General features: G+C 44.0%; 1 protein-coding gene across 5 annotated transcripts in view; it reads left to right on the top strand.

The window, feature by feature from the left end:
- The window catches only part of LOC117426838 (disco-interacting protein 2 homolog A-like), a 167,836-nt gene extending 144,479 nt beyond the window's left edge, over window positions 1-23,357 (top strand). For 2 of the 5 annotated variants that reach the window (XM_059033437.1, XM_059033434.1), the window contains 8 exons: window positions 1,472-1,642; window positions 6,204-6,233; window positions 7,693-7,754; window positions 9,821-9,878; window positions 10,323-10,397; window positions 11,296-11,470; window positions 21,472-21,595; window positions 21,932-23,357. In XM_059033437.1, coding sequence (XP_058889420.1) covers window positions 1,472-1,642; window positions 6,204-6,233; window positions 7,693-7,754; window positions 9,821-9,878; window positions 10,323-10,397; window positions 11,296-11,470; window positions 21,472-21,595; window positions 21,932-22,184 — 948 coding nt within the window. In that variant the 3' untranslated portion in view covers window positions 22,185-23,357. Of the gene's footprint in view, window positions 1-1,471; window positions 1,643-6,203; window positions 6,234-7,692; window positions 7,755-9,820; window positions 9,879-10,322; window positions 10,398-11,295; window positions 11,471-21,471; window positions 21,596-21,931 lie in introns of those variants that run through there. The other 3 variants (XM_059033438.1, XM_059033436.1, XR_009330534.1) reach the window with 2 other exon arrangements.
- Window positions 23,358-24,002: the final 645 nt, after the last annotated feature.

Raw genomic sequence — 24,002 nt, 5'->3', positions numbered from 1 at the left:
AGTGGAGAACGGGTTAGGAGACGGAGGGTATTGTAATAAGTAGTAAAAGAAGCTCACCGTGTTTGTCTGTGTAATCCGTTTTGTTTGTCTGTTTATTTTGGCTCAAGTGCCGTGTCCTGTGTTTTGTTTTTGTACTGTTAAACCTTTTTATTTTGTTAATAAACGCTGAGTGCAGCCATTGCACTCAGCTCATCATCACCACCGTCTCTGTCTGTGTGTTTCTCTCTCTGGTCTGAGTTCCTCCCTGCAGCCGTCTTTGTCACAAAGTGTTACAATTTTGATTGCCAATTCATGATTCGTTTTGGATGTGTTTAATTTGTTCCATAGTTCCCAAAAGGGATTTTGCTCAATGGATTCTTCTATTTTGTTTAATTGTTTGGACACGTGTTCTTCTCTTTTTTTGTTGAGAAGATATTTGTAATCTTTTAGAGCCTTGCAGTAGCTGAGTCTTAGTTCTGTATTGTTTGGCTCTCCTGTGTTTCTGGTTTGACAGTTTTCTTAATTCTTTTCTGGTTGTTTTACATTCTGTGTCAAACCATTTTTAATGTGATTTCTTTTTAGAATTTGTTATTTTGTTGTTTGTTTTCTTGAGTTTTGATTTTGTCGCTGTTGTTTCAAATATAAAATTGATTTGTTTGATGGCCGAATTGATTCCATGTTTGTCTGTTTGAAAACTTTTGGTTAGAAAGCTGTTTAGCATACTTTCTATTTCTGCACTATGAATTGTATTTTTGAATTCCTTAGCACTGCTTTGTGTCCATTTATAAGATGGTTTGAGACTGTATAATTTGGCGGGGGGGGGGGGGGTCGGATTAGAATTGTTTTGTTTGATGTTAGTTTTCAGATACAGGACTGTTTGGCAGTGGTCTGATAGGGGGGTTTGTTGCCGGACTATAAATGCATTAATAGATTCTGGTTCCACATCTGTGATAGCGTAGTCTACTACACTATTTCCTAAAGCAGAGCTGTATGTATATCTGCCCTGAGAATCGACCTCTGATCCTGCGGTTAACGATGTACAGACCCAGGCCTTTACAGAGCTGCAGGACCTGCTTCCCGCTCTTATTTACCACACTGTCGAAACTGTTTTAGAACATTTTAATGTGCAAACATTGAGAAAGTTAAGATATTTTTAGGAGCTCATCTCACTGCTTGCATGCGCTCTCTCTCTCTCTCTCTCTCTCTCTCTCCCTCTCTCTCTTTCCAGGTGAAAGCGGTGAGCCTCTCCTGTGTTCAGTACTGCCCCCCCCCCTCTCTGTCTCTCTCTCTCTGTCTGTCTCTTTCCAGGTGAAGGGGGTGAGCCTCTCCTGTGTTCAGTACTGCCCCCCTCCTCTCTGTCTCTCTCTCTCTCTCTCTCACTCTCTCTCTCTCTCTCTCTCTCTGTCTCTCTGTCTCTTTCCAGGTGAAGGGGGTGAGCCTCTCCTGTGTTCAGTACTGACCCCCCCCTCTCTCTCTCTGTCTGTCTCTCCAGGTGAAGGGGGTGAACCTCTCCTGTGTGCGCACCTGCATGGTGGTAGCAGAGGAGAGGCCCCGCATCGCTCTCACTCAGTCCTTCTCCAAGCTGTTCAAAGACCTGGGCCTGTCCGCCCGAGCGGTCAGCACCACCTTCGGCTGCCGGGTCAACGTGGCTGTGTGTCTGCAGGTGAGCGGGCCAGCGAACCAGTCTCATATTCAAATACACATACAGGACAAGGTCATAACACTGCTCCCTTCAAGCATACAGTATAGTCAAAAATTTACATACCCCAATGGAAATGTATAATTTCTAGAAATTTCTCAAAAACAAAGAATTTTAGGAATTTTTTTTGCAGCAAAAGTTTTTCTTTTGTGGATGAGGAAAAAAAAGTTAAAAGATGTCTACAATTATTTATTTCAGCAGTTTTTTTGCAAAACTCCAAAATTGCTAATTCAAAAGTATTCATACCCTTTGATGCTATGATACTATTGTTTACAAGGTGCTAGAAATTTCAATACGATAATGCAGAACCTAATTCTAGAAACATCTAGAAAATGCTGAATAGTAGGTGAACATTCTTAGAGAGTACCGTATAAAAGAGTTAGGCATACAATGATTGCTGTCATTACCAATAAGTCAGTAGGGGGAAAAAGTAAAGAACTATCTGAAGACCTTAGGCAGAACATTATTTATTGTCATAAAGCTGGAGAAGAAAGAAAGTTCTTTCACCAAGAACAAGTAGAAGAATTGTGAGGAAGGTTAATAACAATCTCAGATTGACTGCCAAAGATATTCAAAGTGAATTGGCTGCAAGTGGGACTGGGGTTTCCATTTCAACCATAGGTTGAGTATTGCATGGTGAAGGTCTGAATGGTCGCAGGCCAAGGAAAAAGTCACTCTTAGGAAAACGTCACAAGGATGATCGCTTAAAGTTTGCAAAACGGCATGTGAATGATGAATATGAGTTCTGCTCAAAGGTTTTGTGGAGTGATGAAACAAAAATTAAGCTATTTGGTCATGCTCATAGTCGTTATGTTTGGAGAAAGTTTGGTGAGGCATACAAAGAAAAGAACACCATACCTACTGTCAAGCATCGAGGTGGTAATGCCCTTCTATGGGGCTGTTTTTCCTCCAGTGGCTCAGGAAATGTAGTTCCAATACATGGTAAAATGGATTATATAGCATACTAAAAGATATTGGCCAATCATCTGAAACTCTCCTCTACAAAACTTGATTTAAAGTGCAACTGGACGTTCCAACACAACAACGATCCATAACACACATCAAAATATACTTCAGAATGGTTCTAGAAAAAGAAAACCAAGGTTCTGAAATGGCCTAGTCAAAGTCCTGATCTAAATCCGATTGAGAATCTTTGGTATGAGTTGAAGAAAGCTGTGCACAAGATAAGTCCACTGAATTTGAATGAACTGGAACAATTTTGCATTGAAGAATGAATCATACCAAAAGCTCATTGACAAATATCCTAATTGTTTGAAAGAGGTTATTATTTCTAAAGGTGCCTCAACTACCTATTTGTCAGAATTAGCATTTTTGGAGTTTTGCAAAAAAAATACTGAAATAAATAATTGTTTTGCTACAACAGATTTTTCTTGTAATTTGTAAGTTTCTAAAAATTATAAATTTCCATTAGGGTATATATAGTTAATATGGGACTGTATAAGATAATATTGAACAATCCATGGTGACTATTTTTTTAATAACACGTTAAAGGAGTGCTAACCAGGGTTTTAAAACCCATGTCCCATTCCTCTTGCTCTCTTTTTTCATTATGACTGGCCCCATTTCTATTTGCTTCTTCACTTTTAGACTGCCATTCAGGATATGCAGATCTCTCCCTTTGAACTGCTGGTGCTGTAGGTCACATGATCTGATTGCAGCTAGACTACTGAAGAGAACCTGAACACATGAGGTGCCAGGAAGCAGCGCTGACTTTAGTGTCATGTTTCAAGCATTAAAATACAAGCAAAAGAGCAGCTGTAAATGGAGGCCAGTGTTACTATAGCTGGTGTTAAAAAGATGGAAGAAAATAGATTTTAAGGCCTTAGTTCATACTCCTTTAACGTGATCATTGAATTGAACTCTCAGTGTAGTACAAGAGAATTCTACGTGAGCGTTTCAGGGTTTGTAAGGAGGTGATTTCAGACAAAACTTTGCAGTAAAATAACTAACTTGAATACAAAACCGAACTGTCTTCTGCACCTTTAAATCTGAGAGTACTTGCAAGAGCTCTTCAACAGGCCCAGCTCCCATCCCTGGATCCTGCTTCCCTATTCTCACCTCCCTCCCCTGGATCCTGCTTCCCTATTCTCACCTCCCTCCCCTGGATCCTGCTTCCCTATTCTCACCTCCCTCCCCTGGATCCTGCTTCCCTATTCTCACCTCCCTCCCCTGGATCCTGCTTCCCTATTCTCACCTCCCTCCCATGGATCCTGCTGCTGTATTCTCACATCCCATCCCTGGATTCTGCTTCCCTATTCTCACTTCCCTCCCCTGGATCCTGCTTCCCTATTCTCACCTCCCTCCCCTGGATCCTGCTTCCCTATTCTCACCTCCCTCCCCTGGATTCTGCTTCCCTATTCTCACCTCCCTCCCCTGGATCCTGCTTCCCTATTCTCACCTCCCTCCCGTGGATCCTGCTGCTGTATTCTCACCTCCCTCCCGTGGATCCTGCTGCTGTATTCTCACCTCACTCCACTTCCACTTGGCTCTTTATACCTCATGCACTAAACAGCAGTAACCAGTTTACCACGCAGTAAGCCTGTTACTGCATGCTTTGTAAAAAGATACAGCGTGCAAGTCATTTACATACAATTAATAATGGTAATCTATGAAAATGTATTCAAATTCTCTCCCCTAATACAGCGAGGAAGGGACTAAACCATATTTACTTAAAGGTGCTAACTTTCCTAAGTTCCTCAGCACGTGTTAAGTTTACGGCTTATTGGAACCAGGCGGTGTCTGTCTAAATCACAATTTAAATAGAGCAGACCACAAGTAGTGCTGTGTGGGAAACATGATAAGGTACTGTATTTATTTTTTTCCAGGATAAACGATTGCCCGTGTTCCACAGAACACTACAAATAAAATGCCAAGTATAGGCTACATAGGATGTATTTCGTTGGTTTTGTGGATTATAGGCAATATTTTAACATACGGTGTTGTAATACTGTACACAATGATATGATTCTGAAAATGCAACTTACCAAAAGACGACTGCACGTGAACTGTATTCCATAATCATTTCCTTTATTCTGATTCCTAACGTGTTGCTTTCTCAATGCAAGATGCTTTGTAGGAATAGACAGTGCTGTATAAAATCCCATGATGTACTGTATTTTTTTCCATTATGACGTTGTACTGCCAAAACGGCCAAGAGACAGTTGTGCTCTTTTAACACATGTACTTAAACTCTTTTTTACACTGAATTATTTTGGCCCTGAAAACATTAGCATTTCTGTCATGGAAAAGACAACAGCGAGTACTGCACACATTGTGACTAGCCTGTGCAGCACGTCGAAATCGCCGGATAAGCAGCTGCAAGGTTAAAGTTTCTTAAAAGAAAAAAAGAAATAAACCGCACACTTGCAATCCCTTTAAAAGAAACACATTTATATTTAGCCAACGTTTCGGTACTGGAGTACCTTCAAAATAAACCAGAGGGGGATAAAGGTGAACAAACAAATATTTGTTTTCAGTTAATTATTTTCTGTTTCTCCGCTTTGACCATCTCAAAGCAAGACATTCCCGGTGTTATGCAGAATTCTGTATCCCTGCATGATTTCATGCCTGTGCAGATGCAGTTTTTCAAAGATGGACGTGGATGCGCGATATTCCTGTGCCCGAGTCCCGCTGTGTTCTCAAGCACTGCCATTGAGTTCTGCTGCAGTTTGCAACAAATACTGAAAACTAGACCAAACTAATTCTATAGCAAAATAAAACAGCACATTTAACACCACTGATTTTCTACAGTACGCTCAGCCTCCTGTGTTGCTCAAACACACGAAACCCTTGATTAAAAGTAACCTTATAAAACTGTATTTTTTTAAAACACATTTTAATTTTATTACATGCAAATACTGTTCAGAAACATCAAGTGTTCACGTATAGCGATCTTGATCTACACAGACGTCAAATCTAAGGGGATACAGAATTCTATGGGGCTACAGAGATCTGCGTAACAACGGGCCGCCTCCCCTCATCCTACAAAGACCCACTGAAGATGTAGCTGATGCCGGCTGCTGCCTCCTTGGTCGCTGTCATTCTGACTACCTGTACTTTGGAGTGCCCAGATACTAAAATAAATGACGTGTAACGTGTGCAGCATTTCGCGTGCAGTGATGACTGGCAAATGAATCATTTAGCTTGACTTATTTGTGCATATTATTATATTAGTGAATAGAGCGGTCACACCTTATTTATGTGAATGTGGTAATGTGTCTGGATGAGAAGGCAATGTAGTAACTGTTCTGTTTCTCTCCTCCTGTTGGTTTCCCCTCTCACACTCCTTTCTTTTATTGTACTTTTTTCTCTTTCTGTGTCCTCCTGTCTCTGTGTCTCCATTTGTCTCTCCCTGCCTCCTCCCCCCTCCATCTCTCTCTGCCTCCTCTCTCTCTCCCCCTCTTCCTCCACCCCCTCTTTTTCCCGGCCCCCCCTCTTCCTCTTCCTCTTCCTCCCTCTCTCTCACGGCTGGCCTACCTCACCTCGGGGTCTGCTCCTTTGTCAGCCGAACAGGCTGGGCAAGCTGGCAGAGCAGGTAGAGTGCTGCATGTGTGACTGCGTCTGCGGTTTTGAAGTACAGCGCTCCCTCGAGACTTCATGGGTTTGGCCATGTGGATGGTGAATTGCACAAGCACCACATTGTACTGTATAAGGGCCCCTTTATTAACTCACTGTTAATCACGGGTTATTTGTGAAGTCAGATAGTGAAACACAGAGGGAGCCCTGTACTGTACTGCTCTGCTCTGATACGCACAGCTTCCATCTCCTTGTTCCCCCTTTCACTGCCGCAGTCAATCAGCCCGCACGCTCTTTCAGTGATTCGCGACTGAACGGGCAACCAGTTAAACTGGAGTATTATGTAGAATACAGTAAACTGCGTCACTAGCAGCTATTTTAAAATCCCTGTTCCTTATTGTGAGGTGCATTTCACAGCGGACACCTTAACAGTACGTTCATCTTCTTTCCTTAATCCCGCATGATCGTCTTCGTTGAATTCATCTCTTCTCCGGTTTGGGTGGCTAGCACCCCTGGGATTTTTGCGTCACGAGAAACAAGTGAATTCTGAAAAGCAAGAAAACATGCAAAACATCCACTGCTAAAGTACTGCTGTTAACTTTCTGAACATCTAGAAGTTTGCAAATTATCCAAAAACATAAGTACAATGTCAGGAACAGGGATATTGCAGAATTAGATAAACCGAACATCACTCGAATACAAGGGGGTTTACAGTGCCTTCCAGGTCACCCCAAGGTGGAATTATTTTCTTGTAGTTTTGCAGCCTGTCTGCTATTTTTTTTAATATAATACATGAATGTTACAAAGTAGAACAACAAGTGTTGAGTTGAACAGTGACAGATTGGTTTGAGATGATGTACAGTAGAGCAGAACTAGGATTGACTGGGAAAGGAATCCATCAAAAGAAAGCAGCTTAATTATCACCAACACACTGGACCCTGGTCATTAATCAGGTCTGGCACGAAACCGAACGCGAGGTTCTAGAAACTCACTCAAACCAGAGCATTCAGACAACCCTCCTATCTATCCTGTTTGTTTTAATACGCCTCAAAGACCCAAGGTTCAGCTTAAGAGTTCTGATTTTTAAAATGCCTTTCAACCGGTCCCAGTGGCAGATAGAGACAGTGTGTTATATGAGGTCTCATCCAGGAAATCCTATTATATATTCTATAATCCCTCTATGTTATATCTATTAGACGGTTTAGATATTTTATTTGCTGTCGGTAAGGAGCATTCAGTTTGACTGCAGTCCCATTTGGTCTTTGGGTGGTACCTTTTCGGTTAGGTTCCCTATTCTAGATCGCTTTGGAAAAGGGGGTCAAGCTCCTAATTGTGAGTGCTGAGAGTTTGCCTCCTTAGCCCACTAATGCTGCCCCTGCATCTCATTCAGCACTAACCCAGCCAGGCTCTACATGTGTGAATCGAGACGCCCTGGCTGCATGTCTCTGAGCAGTTTGTCTTCTCTGTGTGTTTTCCAGGGTACAGCGGGTCCGGACCCCACCACAGTATACCTGGACATGAGAGCTCTGCGCCACGACAGGTATGGCGCCCCACCTGAAGTTCCGACACAGGCATCGCTTTAATAGCTGATGGAAAACAGGTTCTAGAAGTCTAAACATTTGAAAAACGTCTCTGATATTTCTCGAAAACAAATAATTATAGGAAAAATCTTTTGTAGCAAAAGTTTTGCTTTTGTGGGTGAGGAAGAAAAGTTACAAGAAATAGATGTCTACAATTATTTATTTCAGCATTTTTTTTTGCAAAACTCCAAAAATGCAAATTCAAAAATATTCATACCCTGACAAGGAAAATTAAATTAATAACTAGTTGAGACACCTTTAGCAATGATAACATCTTTTAAATATTTGACAATGAGTTTTTGGCTTGATTCTTTAGTGATTATTGACCATTCTTCAATGCAAAATTGTTCCAGTTCATTCAAATTCCGAGGACTTCTCTTGTGCACAGCCTTCTTCAACTCATATCAAAGATTCTCAACCAGATTTAGATCTGGACGTTGACTAGGCCATTCCATAACCTTGATTTTATTCTTTTTAACCATTCTGAAGTAGATTTTGATGTGTGCTTTGGATCGTTGTCGTGTTGAAACGTCCAGTTGAGCTTTAAACCAAGTTTTGTAGCGGTGGATTTCAGATGATTGGCCAGTATCTTTTGGTATGCTATGAAATCCATTTTACCATGTATTGGAACTAAATTTCCTGTACCATTTGAGAAAAAAACAGCCCCATAGTAGGATATTACCACCTCCATGCTTGACAGTAGGTATGGTGTTCTTTTCTTTGTATGCCTCACCAAACTTTCTCCAAACGTAACGACAATCAGTGTGACCAATTAACTCGATTTTTGTTTCATCACTCCATAAAACCTTTGACCAGAAGTCATATCCATCATTCAGATGCCGTTTTGCAAACTTTAAGCTATAGTCCTTGTGATGTTTTCCTAAGAGTGGCTTTTTCCTTGGCCTGCGACCGCTGATTCCTTCACCATGCAATACTCGACCTATGGTTGAAATGGAAACCCCAGTCCCAATTGCAGCCAATTCACTTTGAATATCTTTGGCAGTCAATCTGAGATTGTTATTAACCTTCCTCACAATTATTCTACTTGTTCTTGGTGAAAGAACTTTCTTTCTTCTAGACCGAGGGGGCATTGTGAGAGTCTTGTCCTTCTTAATAAAATAAACAATAGTTGAAATTGGGATACTCAAACGTTAGGAAATCTTCTTGTTTCCTTCTCCAGCTTTATGACAATAAATAATGTTCTGCCTAAGGTCTTCTTTACTTTTTCCCCCTATTGACTTATTGGTAATGACAGCAATCATCCTATGCCTAACCCTAAGAAAGTTCACCTACAATCCAATGTTTTCTAGACTTTTCTAGAATTAGGCTCTGCATTATTATATTGGGATTTCTAGCACCTTGTAGACAATACTATCTGAGCATCAAAGGATGAATACTTTTGAATTTTTTGAGTTTTGCAAAAAAATTCTTGTAACTTTTTCTCCTCGTCCACAAAAGCAAAACTTTTGCTGCAAAAGATTTTTCCTAGAATTCTTTGTTTGAAAAATTTCTAGAACTTATAAATTGCCGTTGAGGTATGTAAACTGTTATAAAGCACAGAGAGGTATGATAAAGCATATTAATTCACATGTCAAACCAAGGTGAATTATAGTAAATGCATAGTGTAACCATGGGAGAAGCATGGGGGGGGGTAATTATAGTAATTACGTCATCATGTTTAATTGGTAAAGCACTGAAAAAAAAAATAAAAAAACTAAGTTTTCTATAAGGAATCATCCTTGTTGATTTTAATGCTAAAAAAACCCTAAGCACCTTGATTTTTCATTGGCTGGACTCTCCCGAAGTCTTATGCTATAGCACTGCTCCATCCCAGGTGGTGTTCATATGTGTAACTCATTGCTGTATAAAGCTGATTTATGAGGTGGCTGGGCAAGTGAAATCGAATTGAATAATATTATATGCAGTTATCCAGCATCCGGCCTCTTGTGTGCACTGTTACTCTGCACTGTATTCATTTATTCTGCAGATAGAGTAATATCAGTGTGTGTGTTTTTGTGTTGTTCAGGGTTCGATTGGTTGAGAGAGGCTCCCCGCACAGCCTGCCACTGATGGAGTCAGGAAAGGTAAGCACAGCGACAGCACCTTCCTATTACAGACCTGTACCTACGTCACACTGAGCGTTACACTTCTATCTAAAGAACCACTCATCTTATTGGTAGAACTTGATCAGGACATTCTTTTATTTAGTAATCTGGTGTCTGTCTGCAAGGATTGAAATAAGACTCCTAGTGCATTACAGTTTCACCCATTAGCCACAGTGGGTTATTAAACTCGCAGTGAAACCAAGAATGGATCAAACTGCTATGCAATGGGAGCCTTATTTCCATCCCTGTGTCTGTATGGAAGTCACATTGTAATGGAACTTGGTGAGGACATTCCTTAGCAGAGATCTGTGTGTGTCTGTCTGTGTCACACACCTGTGTGCACGGTGATCCGCTTTGTTTTCTCCTGACTCTTACATTGTGATGTTGTTAATGAAGCCTGTCTTTTCCACCCCTGTAATGCAGATCCTGCCCGGTGTGAGGGTTATCATTGCAAACACTGAGACTAAAGGACCGCTGGGAGACTCGCACTTAGGAGAGGTAAGAGCAAGCCTGCAGGCTGCGTGACTGAGCCGTATGTACCACATCGTGCTTATCCTGACTTCATCTCCCTGTGGGCCTCATTTACTAAAGGTTCTTAAAAGTAGCCATAAGAAGCGTGTTAACACAATCCCATGACACGCATCTTAAAACTATAAATAAGTTGGTATTTACTAATGTGAATGCCACTTATTAAGACATGTGCTATGGAAATCATTAGTATATTAAGATGTGCCTTATCACAGAAGATATAAAGGAATGAGCAGAGATTGAGATACGCAATTGTCAGTTCTTGACTTTTACTAAATATATGTATTAAATACTCTATAACAGTGTTTGAAAGGCAGGATCTAAAAATAAATAAATAAAAAGTTATAAACAATCCTACCTAGACACCATCATTTTTTTTATCCATCACTGATTAGATCAGTCTGCAGCCCTTGGGGAGGGGGGCGGGCGTATTAACACACAGATTCAATGTATTTTTATAGTGCAGTCAAACAGTAAACACAAATACATTTTTACAGCCCTATTCACAAACTATTGCACTGATTCTGTGCAGTCTGCTGTACTGTGCCATGCATGAGAAACACATTGTAGTAATATACTATTGATGAAAACTGCAAACATGCACCTTGCAGGGCTCTGCCTGCTGCAGGGATAGAAATAAGACTCCCATTGCATTGCAGTTTCACCAATTCCAGGCTTTACTATGAACTTGATTAGTCACAGTGTATAGGTAACAAGTTCAGGTGTCTCTTATTAAACTCACAGTAATGGATCAAACTGCTCTGCAGCGGGAGTCTGTATTGTGTTTCTTTTGAATGTCAAAACAATAGTGAGCAGCTTCAGTACTCTGCAGGTGTTGTGCTCCTTATGCTGTCTCCTCTGTGTGTAGATCTGGGTGAGCAGTCCTCACAACGCCACCGGCTACTACACCGTGTATGGGGAGGAGGCTCTGCACGCCGATCACTTCAGCACCAAGCTGAGCTTCGGAGACACGGCCACAGTGTGGGCGCGCAGTGGCTACCTGGGCTTCCTGCGCCGCACCGACCTCACTGACGCCAACGGAGGTAAGAACGCCCGCTGGAAACAAGGCCGGCACAGTGAGGGTTCCTGTGCAGCAGAGCACACTTCTCAGTGTTGATAGTGATGAACAAAAGAGACATTCTGTAATAGAGTAAGACAAAATGAACCAGTTTACGAAGAAGTGTTAGTAAATGTTATCCAACTTTTGTATGTATTGCTTGTCAAATACAGGCATTAGTTAATTATTAAGGTATGTGTTTAGTTCAAGACAGCTGTCCTGAATAGCAATACTAAAAAATCAATAGAATCTAAAACAAATTTAATAAATAAGCCCAATGGGAATTTGGTCTTTTTAAAAGCATTTTTATTAAAAGCATTTAAGTATTTTTATTTTAGTAAATGTAACGCATTTTCATAAAACAGCCGTTCTTTCGGGCCACTGTCAATTACATACTGAAAACAAAGGCCCACATGGAACTCACCACAGACCACCTTCATCAGTTGTGCGTGTTGGTGAATTGTGCAAAGAGCCAGCTCAACCCTCGCAGACAGCCTCCTATTTAGGAGTACGTCTGGACTCTAAGTCCATGCTGTACACTGTGTCGGACGACAGGGTGCAAAGAATGGCCGCTTGTCTGAAGCTTTTTCAGCGCCCTCTCCATGCCTCGTGGCTGTGCTGATCCCTGAATCTGCTGGCACAGGGATAAAAACCCAGGCATATGCAATAGCAAGTAATGTACAGTAAAAATGTACTGTTGCTGCCTCAGCTGCTAAAGATAGTAACATGACTGTCAATAAGGCCAGACGGAACGACGGAACCAGACGGAACGGAGCAAACTTTGTCCCCATCAGGCATGCGTGCGTGTGAGAAACTGCTGCCCAGAGCTTGTGTATTCCTGGGCGCGTGGCTCTCCCTTGGCACAAAGCCATGGGGTGAGGATGCAGCCACCTCTCTATGCTCTCTGTGAGAGGATGATGGGGAAGAACGCTGTACAGGTGAGGGACGCAGAGCGCTCTGTAGAGCTGCAGGAGAAACATTTCTCCAACGTCCGCTTGGAAAATGCACACAAAATAGGACTGGACTGTCAACGAGGCCTGTTTGATGCCAGATTGGGGATTGTAAAAGCCCGGTCTGTAGCAGGTCAGAACCGGGACTGCATCAGAATGGTACGGAGTCGGTTTGGTGCCTGTAGCATCAGGTTGGTACAGTAGTGTACAGTACTGTTGCTGCCGTCAAAGGGGCGTCTACTCAAGCAGCACTACCGCTGTACAGACTGCAGTGACCCTTTTAATCAATGGCATAAGCTCTGCCGTTACAGGGAGAGCTTAACCGCAGGGGATGCGCTGTCTGACTCCACGTCCTCAGACAGGAAAGCCAGCTCCTAGAGACGCAGAGCGCCTTGGAGAAATGCGCACAAAGTTTGCAAAAAAGCAGTTTGATAAAGCCAGCAACTGGGCTGGCAACAAGGCCAGCTTGGTACCAGTCATGCAAGCTGGCCTTGCATGCGTCACAGGCATGTTGGAAAAAGCAAGCAATGTACAGTAAGAATGTACAGTTGCTGCCTCAGCTTGTGTTTGGTACAGATTCAGTGCCTGTAGCACCGGGTAGGTACATTAGTGCTCAATGAGGGTTCCCCTGCGCCCCCATTGCCATTCTAGACCACGCCCCAGCCGAGGCTGAATTCATAAGAGCATAAGAACATAAGAAAGTTTACAAATGAGAGGAGGCCATTCAGCCCATCTTGCTCATTTGGTTGTTAGTAGCTTATTGATCCCAGAATCTCATCAAGCAGCTTCTTGAAGGATCCCAGGGTGTCAGCTTCATCAACATTACTGGGGAGTTGGTTCCATACCCTCACAATTCTCTGTGTAAGAAAGTGCCTCCTATTTTCTGTTCTGAATGCCCCTTTATCTAATCTCCATTTGTGACCCCTGGTCCTTGTTTCTTTTTTCTGCTCAAGCAGCAATGCTGCTGTGTAGCAGGGTGGGAGCTGCAGCTCCTGTATAAAGTATGTACTGTAACAGGGCTGGTGCAGTATACAGTACATGTAACAAAAAGGGCAGCAGTGTGGAGTAGTGGTTAGGGCTCTGGACTCTTGACCGGAAGGTCGTGGGTTCAATCCCAGGTGGGGGATGCTGCTGCTGTATCCTTGAGCAAGGTACTTTACCTAGATTGCTCCAGTAAAAACCCAACTGTATAAATGGGTAATTGTATGTAAAAAATAATGTGATATCTTGTAACAATTGTAAGTTGCCTTGGATAAGGACGTCTGCTAAGAAATAAATAATAATAATAACCTGCTGTCTCAGACAAAAAAAGCTGCAACAGTATGTTACAGGCAAAGTACTGCAAAAACAGATAACGGCGCGAGACTCAAACCGGTCCGCTGGTCCTGGACCAGGGATGGTATCACTGTTTTGTACCACAATATCACGTTTGAACCGAGACTGAACAATGATGAACCGAGGTTGAACCCAGCAGACAGTAAAATGAACCCAGATTAACCGATCGGTTTCCAGCCACATGGTGCCTGAGCACTAATGCTGTACTGTACAGTACCTTGCAAGATTGGGGAAAGCCTGCTGTCAGAGCCGTGACAGCCTTCGCAATGGTACTACACGCAGAGACCAGGGCGGCAACGAAACACTACAGACAGCCAGACCCGAAGCAGAGCTGAGCCCAGCAACTGCTAGTGAATCGGAATGGTAACCTCATCCAATGTACAGTGTACCGGCAGGAACAGGAGCAGGTCTGGACCCACAGTTACCACGGGAGCGATCTATAGGGATGCCCACCTACAGCAAGCCTATTATTAGAGCCCTAACAGTCTTCACAATAATTCTGTAAGCAGAGTTAATGTGGCAACAAGACACTGAGGGAGAAAACTGAAAGCAGTTTTAACGTGAAGCACACGTCTCGGTCCAACAGGTGCGCTAGTATTTCTGTGAAAATAAACAGAAAAATACACGACCATTTTTTTCTCACACAAAACAGTAAACACTCAATTACCGTTAATCACAACTCACTGAAGCCCATCTATTATATATATACAGTGGTTTGCAGTATTCACCCCCTACTAATAATGTCACATTTTGTTGAATTACAAATAATGTATGCACAGTTTTTCAAACAAACTTTTTTTACTCAAAGCTGTAGTGGTTAAACAGAACACTGTTATATGAGGAGGAGGTTAAATGTCAGCAAAGATACACTTGCGTCCTTGTCACAAAGACGGCCGGAGTGGGTGGCGTCAGACCAGAGCCAGGAAATAAACAGACAGAGATTTGTGGTTTGGTGAAGCTGGGCGCGTGATCGCGCTCAGCATTTAATAATTAAACAGAAAATAAAAGGTTTTAAACACAAAACAGGACACGGCACTTGCGCCAAAATAAATAGACAAACAAAACGTACTAAACACTTAACAAACGGTGCACGGAGAGACAAACAAACACGGTGAGTACAAACACTTCTAGATATTATTTTACTTTACTACTTTCCTCCTTCTCCTCACCCGTTCTCCACTCTCGAACACCCAACCCCGAGTGGAAGAAATGTGCATCTATATATACTATTGTGCTGGGATTCAATTACGAATTAATTATTCACTTGAATCCCAACACGTGAATTAATTCTGTGCAACCCCGTGCTCACATATTACATTTAACCAGCACGTGAAGTGATTTGTGCCCTCCTCGTGCCTAAATACAAATCTACATTTTTAAATACACGTGAAACACAGACCCGTTTATATCCCGTGTACCAATCTCTATACACCAACATTAACACACGCACGCAACATACAACACATAACACACAATTGCACACAGGGGCGGGGCACATTGCCACATATACCCCCCCTTGTGCGCAGCACACATGGCCTCAACGGCCACCTCCCCCCTTAAAAATCCAGCAGTCCAGGACAAAGTCTCGGGCTGGAAAGGGAGGCTTCAGTGGGCCCATGGCTGGCCATGCTGTCAGCACCCCTGCCGGTAGTGGCACGGCTGACAGCCTGCTAGTCCACGCTTGCAGCGAACTTGCTGCGGGGGATGCTGGTCTCCTGACCTCTCCCCCTTCCTTCGTAGCCGGTAGCTCCCCTTGGTGGGGCTTCGACCACAGTACTGCCGGCAGCAAAACTGCTGCAGTGGGAGCCGGTCTCCGGACCTCCCCCACGATCTCCAGCAGCGAAACTGCTGCAGTGGGAGCAAGTCTCCGGACCTCCCCCACGATCTCCGGCAGCGAAACTGCTGCAGTGGGAGCAAGTCTCCTGACCTCCCCCACGATCTCCGGCAGCGAAACTGCTGCAGTGGGAGCAGGTCTCCTGACCTCCCCCACCTTCTTCGTGGCCGGCAGCTCCCCTTGGTGGGGTTCCGGCCACAGTACTTCCTGCTGCGATGCGGAGCAACTGGCAGCCCCAGGCGATGCGGAGCGGCTGGCAACCCCAGGCGATGCGGCGCGGCAGGCAACCCCAGGTGATGCAGCGCGGCAGGCAGCCCTAGGTGATGCCAGACAGGCATCCTTGGGTGAAGCGTGGCAGGGAGTCAGGACCAGCCGGGGTGCGGGTGTTGGCCCTCTTCTCGGCCTCTGCGGCCGGGCGGTTCTTCCCCATGCTTCCCTCAGCAGCCTATGCAAGGGCTGCTGAGGGCCGCCAGCTTCACGTCCTGGTCTTTCTGGTGAAGGGAGAGGCAGCTCCTGCTTCTCTCCCCCTGATGGTGATGGAGGCAGAGGCAGCTCCCGCTCCTCTCCTCGTGATGGTGGGGAAAGTGATACCAGCAGGCATTCATCCTCTGCTGGTGGGGGAAGTGATACCAGCAGGTATTCATCCTCTGCTGGTGGGGGAAGTGATACCAGCAGGCATTCATCCTCTGCTGGTGGGGGAAGTGATACCAGCAGGCATTCATCCTCTGCTGGTGGGGGAAGTGATACCAGCAGGCATTCACCCTCTGCTGGTGGACAGGGACCCAGCAGGCATTCACCCTCTGCTGGTGGACATGGCGGAGGCAGAGGCAGCTCCTGCTCCTCTGCTCCTGGCGGTGGTGGAGGCAGAGGCAGCTCCTGCTCCTCTGCTCCTGGCGGTGGTGGAGGCAGAGGCAGCTCCTGCTGCTCTGCTCCTAGTGGAGGAAGTGGTGGAGGTGGCGGAGACAGAGGCAGCTCCTGCTGCTCTGCTCCTGCCGGTGAAGGTGGGAGCAGCGTGTAGTCTCCTGGCGACGGAGGTGGGAGCAGCGTGTAGTCTCCCCCTTTTGCAGGGGACTGGTGCTGCTCTGCCTCTCTTGCAGGGGACTGGTGCGGCTCTGCCTCGGAAGGGGAAACCAGCAGGCATTCTTCCTCTGCTGGTGGAGATGGGGACAGCAGGCATTTTTCCTCTGCTGGTGGAGGTGGGACCAGCAGGCATTCTCCCTCTGCTGGCAGCTTGGTTCCTAGGGTTATGGAAGCCCCGACTTTCCTCTCTTTGGGCTGTGGACGCACCGACTCCTCCCTTTTGGGCTGTGGACGCACCGACTCCTCCCTTTTGGGCTGTGGACGCACCGACTCCTCCCTTTTGGGCTGTGGACGCACCGACTCCCCCCTCTTGGGCTGTGGACGTTCGGGCTCCCCCCTCTTGGGTTGTGGACGTTCGGGCTCCCCCCACTCAGGCGTAGGACGTTCGGGCTCCTCCCACTCAGGCGTAGGACGTTCGGGCTCCTCCCGCTTGGGCTGTGGACGCTCAGGCTCCTCCCACTTGGGCTGTGGACGCTCAGGCTCCTCCCCTTCAGGCATAGGACGTGGCAACAAGGGCTCCTCTTCTTCATCCTGCATGGGGCATAGGGCCAACGTGTGCCCATATGCCCCACAGCCAGGGCACCACTCCCCCCATCCCAGTCTTTGGGCCATTGCCTGAAGGGTCCTGTGGACGGAGCAGGGTATGGTGGTGTGGCTAGTTTGGACACAGTCGAAACACCACAGCCCTGCTTCCGCCTTTCTCCCTTTGCCCTCCTGTGCTCCTCTCCAGCCTCTTCTCCCCATTTCTTTTCCTTTTGTTTTTTTTATTTTTATTTTTTCCCCCCAAAAAAACTGCGGTTCCCGCTCTGGCCTGAACCCTGGAGGCGCTGTCGTCCCGGTTCTGACACCACGTGTCACAAAGACGGCCGGAGTGGGTGGCGTCAGACCAGAAGCAGGAAATAAACAGACAGAGATGTGGTTTGGTGAAGCTGAGCGAATGCTGTCGCTCAGCATTTAATAAACAGAACAGAAAATAAAAGGTTTGAACACAAAACAGGACACGGCACTTGCGCCAAAATATATAGACAAACAAAACGTACTAAACACTTAACAAACGGTGCACGGAGAGACAAACAAACACGGTGAGTACAAACACTTCTAGATATTATTTTACTTTACTACTTTCCTTCTTCTCCTCACCCGTTCTCCACTCTCGAACACCCAACCCCGAGTGGAAGAAATTGTGCATCTATATATACTATTGTGCTGGGATTCAATTACGAATTAATTATTCACTTGAATCCCAGCACGTGAATTAATTCTGTGCAACCCCGTGCTCACATATTACATTTAACCAGCACGTGAAGTGATTTGTGCCCTCCTCGTGCCTAAATACAAATCTATATTTTTAAATACACGTGAAACACAGACCTGTTTATATCCCGTGTACCAATCTCTATACACCAACATTAACACACGCACGCAACATACAACACATAACACACAATTGCACACAGGGGCGGGGCACATTGCCACAGTCCTCTACCAGGCAAGTTTACCACTGTTCCAGTGGTTTTGAACTTCTTAATTATTGCCCTAATAGTGGTAAGTGGTATGTTTAGTTTTTAGCTATTGTTTTGTACCCATTGCCTGATTTATGAAGGTCAACAACCATTTGTCTCTTTTCATTTGTGAGTTCTTTGCCTTTCCCCATGGTGGTGGATGACAAATGGATTTCATATGCGTGGTCAGATGAGACCAAGATAGAGCTTTTTGGCCAAAACTCAAAGAGCTATGTGTGGCGCAAACCTAACACTGTCCATGCCTCAAGACACACCATCCCTATAGTGAAGTATGGTGGTGGCAGTATCATGCTGTGGGGATGCTTCTCATCAGCAGGGACTGGGCATCTTGTTAAAATTGAAGGAAGAATGGATGGAGCAAAATACAGGGAAATACTGCAAGAGAACCTGCTTTAGTCCGCTAAAAAACTGAAGCTTGGAAGGAAATTCACCTTTCAGCAGGACAATGATCCCAAGCACAAGGCCAAAGCAACATTGGAGTGATGAAATTAAAAAAAAAGTGATGAAATTAAAAAGTGATGAAATTAAAAGCTATTTTATCATGTTTACTTGCATGCCTTTGATATGTCATAGAATAAAGCAAAGAAGCTGTGAAAAGAGATGAATTATTGCTTATTCTACAAAGATATTCTAAAATGGCCTGGACACATTTGTTGGTACCCCTTAGAAAAGATAATAAATAATTGGATTATAGTGATATTTCAAACTAATTTGTTTCTTTAATTAGTATCACACATGTCTCCAATCTTGTAATCAGTCATTCAGCTTGTTTAAATGGAGAAAAGTAGTCACTGTGCTTTTGGTATCATTGTGTGCATCACACTGAACATGGACCAGAGAAAGCAAAGGAGAGAGTTGTCTGAGGAGATCAGAAAGAAAATAATAGACAAGCATGGTAAAGGTAAAGGCTACAAGACCATCTCCAAGCAGCTTGAAGTTCCTGTGACAACAGTTGCAAATATTATTAAGAAGTTTAAGGTCCATGGAACTGTAGCCAACCTCCCCGGCCGCAAGAGGAAAATCGACCCCAGATTGAACAGAAGGATAGTGCGAATGGTAGAAAAAGAACCAAGGATAACTGCCAAAGAGATACAAGCTGAACTCCAAGGTGAAGGTACGTCAGTTTCTGATCGCACCATCCGTCGCTTTTTGAGGGTAAGTGGGCTCCTTGGAAGAAGACCCAGGAGGACTCCACTTTTGAAAGAAAAACATAAAAAAAGCCAGACTGGAATTTGCTAAAATGCATATTGACAAGCCACAATCCTTCTGGGGGAATGTCCTTTGGACAGATGATTCAAAACTGGAGCTTTTTGGCAAGTCACATCAGCTCTATGTTCACAGACGAAAAAATGAAGCTTTCAAAGAAAAGAACACCATACCTACAGTGAAACATGGAGGAGGCTCGGTTATGTTTTGGGGCTGCTTTGCTGCGCCTGGCACAGGGCGCCTTGAATCTGTGCAGGGCACAATGAAATCTCAAGACTATCAAGGCATTCTGGAGCGAAACGTACTGCCCAGTGCCAGAAAGCTCTGTCTCAGTCGCAAATCATGGGTTCTCTAACAGGATAATGACCCAAAACACACAGCTAAAAGCACCCAAGAATGGATAAGAACAAAACATTGGACTATTCTGAAGTGGCCTTCTATGAGTCCTGATCTGAATCCTATCGAACATCTATGAAAAGAGCTGAAACTTGCAGTCTGGAGAAGGCACCCATCAAACCTGAGACAGCTGGAGCAGTTTGCTCAGGAAGAGTGGGCCAAACTACCTGTTAACAGGTGCAGAAGTCTCATTGAGAGCTACAGAAAACGTTTGATTGCAGTGACTGCCTCTAAAGGTTGTGCAACAAAATATTAGGTTAGCGGTCCCATCATTTTTGTCCATGCCATTTTCATTTGTTTTCTTATTTACAATATTATGTTGAATAAAAAATCAAAAGCAAAGTCTGATTTCTATTAAATATGGAATAAACAATGGTGGATGCCAATTACTTTTGTCAGTTTCAAGTTATTTCAGAGAAAATTGTGCATTCTTCATTTTTTGTGGAGGGGTACCAACACATTTGAGCACGTCTGTATATATATATATATATATATATATATATATATATATATATATATATATATATATATATATACAGTGTGACTGAGATATAAGGTATAAACAGGCTGGAGACAGGGTATGCAGTTGAAACATAGGTATTTATTCTATTTATTTCCCACACAGGGATAACTTGCAATTGCAAACATAAAACAAAAATAAACAAAATAAACCTAGCTTGTACTCGAGCGCTAACTACACAATATCTTCTTGTCCCTGACTAAGGTCAGGATGGCTAAGCCGTTTCCCTGATAACTGTAATAGATGTTTAATTCCACACAGGAAATACATGCACAGGTAAGTGTCGTGGCACACACAGTAACTGCTACAGATGGAACAACACACAATAGATAATGTTTTTTAGAACAGATGGTACAGGTTTGCTGTTGTAATTTGATAACTCACAGTTGGCTTCAGCAATGAATAAACACGCTTCCGCTTCTCCTCTACACCTCAATGAACCACACAGACAAACTTCCTTTTTGAAAGATAACAAGGTTCAATCAACACATGATCAGTACCTATTAACACCTTAACCACCCATTCACTTATCAGTTAAACAATTACATACTCCATACACACAGATCTATGGAAGAAGGTGGCACCTAGTGGAGAAACCGGAGATTACATAAATCCAGGAAACAAAGCTCTTTTTTAATAAAACATTTTTATTTTTAACAACTTTGCCACAATACATATATACATACGCAGTATTTAATTGATTTTTTTATTATTTTTTTTTAATGCATATGAACAGGTGGGATATTTGTTCTTCATTGTACCCACTACAGATTTCTGCAACACCCACTGCCAACACAGTTACATTTGTTTTCTGTGGAATGGATGGGTGCTGGTGTTGTGTTGCTGTGGTGCCTGGGTGCTGGTGCTGTGTTGCTGTGGTGCCTGGGTGCTAGTGCTGTGTTGCTGTGACACCTAGGTGCTGGTGCTGTGTTGGTGTGGTGCCTGGGTGCTAGTGCTGTGTTGCTGTGACACCTAGGTGCTGGTGCTGTGTTGCTGTGGTGCCTGGGTGCTAGTGCTGTGTTGCTGTGACACCTAGGTGCTGGTGCTGTGTTGGTGTGGTGCTTGGGTGCTGGTGCTGTGTTGTTGTGTTGCTATGGCGCTGGGTACTGATGCTGATGCGGCTGGTTCTTTTTTGTTCTGCAGAGAGGCATGATGCCCTGTACGTGGTGGGCTCTCTGAATGAGACGCTGGAGTTGCGGGGGATGAGGTACCACCCCATCGACATAGAGACCTCTGTGATCAGAGCACACAAGAGCATCGCAGAGTGGTAAGGGCTGCAGACCGGCACACATGCCAAGAAAGTTAAACTCAAAGGTTTCAACACTGTGGTGTCATTAAAACATACTGCCTCCATCTGGCTGCATGGGATCCTGCATTGATCTAATTGAGGTCTTGTAGCCAACTGGGTTTAATGGAAGTGGGTTTAAAATATGGATGTACAGAATACAGATGTTGCATGCTTAAAAATGCTTTCACCAAAAAAAAAAACATTTGAAAGTACCTTTTTTGGGACTGCAGGAACAATCATTTCTAGAGGTAAATACAGATAGGAATGAGTGCTCTAAGCGTTTTTTTTTTCTGTGCATCTCTCTCCCCCTCTCAGCGCGGTGTTCACCTGGACAAACCTGCTCGTGGTGGTGGTGGAGCTGGATGGCTCGGAGCAGGAGGCTCTGGACCTGGTGCCGCTAGTCACCAACGTGGTCCTGGAGGAGCACTACCTCATCGTGGGCGTGGTGGTGGTGGTGGACCCCGGCGTGATCCCCATCAACTCGCGGGGGGAGAAGCAGCGCATGCACCTGCGGGACGGCTTCCTGGCGGACCAGCTCGACCCCATCTATGTGGCTTACAACATGTGAGGGAGCAGGGAGCAGCAGCGAGACACACACCAGGACTACTGACAGCAAATTAGTCTCCCTGCTTCTTCACTCACACCTTAGGATGTGCAGCTTTTGCTTTGGTGTACAGAATTTCCATTTTAGATTGGCAAACCTTTTTTTTTTTTTTTACATTTAATTTTGAATGTCAGTGTTGTTTCCCAGATGCACTGCCCTCCAGTGGGAGCGCAGTGGAGTCAGACTCCAGACTAAGTCACTTCCCCGCTTCGCTCCCTTTACGTTCCATGTGTTGTTTTTCCAGGCGAGGGGACAAGACACGCTGCTTTAATTCTTTAATTCTTTAATACTTTTCTCCCCTCAACACGCATGGGTGTATTTTGGCACAATTTCAATATATATATTGAAAACAAGCTCTTAACAAGTATTTGGGTTGATATGCGGTGCCGCCTTTAAAACAACAGTATACACAGACATTGTCAGACAATGGGACCGTTGCTGACCAGGATTGTTTCAAGATTGGTACCAAGATCAACCACGGTGAATGACAGCCAAATCAGGACTTTGTTTTAAAAAGCTTGCAACAATATGAAGAATGTGAATTGTATTCTTACTTTGCACAAAAAAGTTTTTGCTTTTTATGAACAAGAATAGTTTATCCATGTTGCATTTTATTTAACATGACCCATCTCCCACGAGATGCTTTAGTTTATATTTAATGAATTTACTGCTGTTTTTAGTTTTTGAATATTAGGCTAAGCCAGAAGAAACGATAAAAAGATTTAAAAAAACTTTGTTCGAGTTTTCAAGATGGACTGTGGAAGCAACACACACAGTACAACCCGCTGCCTCCGACTCCATGCTGCAGCTGTGCGCTTAGCTTGTGTGCATTGTAGACCAGTTTTGGACTTGTCTTGTAATTATGTACAGACCTTGCGTAACTTATGATTGTGATTCTGGAAGTGGGCGTGGCAGCCGCTGGACTGACAGACATTCCGTTAGCAGCGCACCTGCAGGGGGCCCCGCTGGACGACCTGACTCACCTACAGTTTAAATGTTGTAGTTTTTGTTTTATAGCTGAAAACAAACAAAGAGAGACAAAAAGCCTTGTAAGATTTTGTATTAAGAAATTGGTGACAGTGAGACTGGACTGGTTGCCTTGTAAAGCAGAAAGCACATTAAAACATTTTAAAATCCTCTTGGTTTCCTGTAAACCGTATTTCCTGAAAATAGCTGATTCCTGTTGTAGTAAACAAACACTGCTTTCTTTCTATTTTCTGGACATTTCATAATGGTCATTGTCCAGTAAAAAATCCTTACCTACTGCCAGTTTACCTGAACTGAATGCTGCTGGAAAATGAACCCTGCTATCAAAATTGTCTTTATAAGCCACCGTATTTCAGCTGCACACTGAGCCCCCGTCATGTGGTGTCCACACTGCATGGAAATCAGAATCAGGGATTTTTTTTAGAAGGTCCGAATGGTGATTTTCAATACTGAGGAGTGTGGATTTTACTGTAGGCACTGTGTCAATGCTGCTACTGGTGACCGTATTTTGACACAGCCACTATGTTAACTGGTAAGGTTGCTTCCATACATGCTGTTATTGTAAATATGTAGATCACTGTTTAACTTTAACATCATGATCCACACAATGGTGTGTCTTACTGCATGCCAGAGCAGGAAGTCCTGGAGACACTGTCACTTGGGCCCGAGGATTCACACTGAGCGTCTGAACAGAAGCATCAAAGTATAAGAACTGTTAGACCCATCATTGCTCTTTGCACAGTTGGAAGCCTCAACCAGCTCTTCACCGTAGAACTGATTTTTATTAGTATTATA

Source organism: Acipenser ruthenus, chromosome 11 (assembly GCF_902713425.1).
Source record: "Acipenser ruthenus chromosome 11, fAciRut3.2 maternal haplotype, whole genome shotgun sequence".
Classification (NCBI taxonomy): Eukaryota; Metazoa; Chordata; class Actinopteri; order Acipenseriformes; family Acipenseridae; genus Acipenser; species Acipenser ruthenus.
Note: the sequence above shows the minus strand (reverse complement) of the source record. Positions and strands in the feature narration are given on the sequence as shown.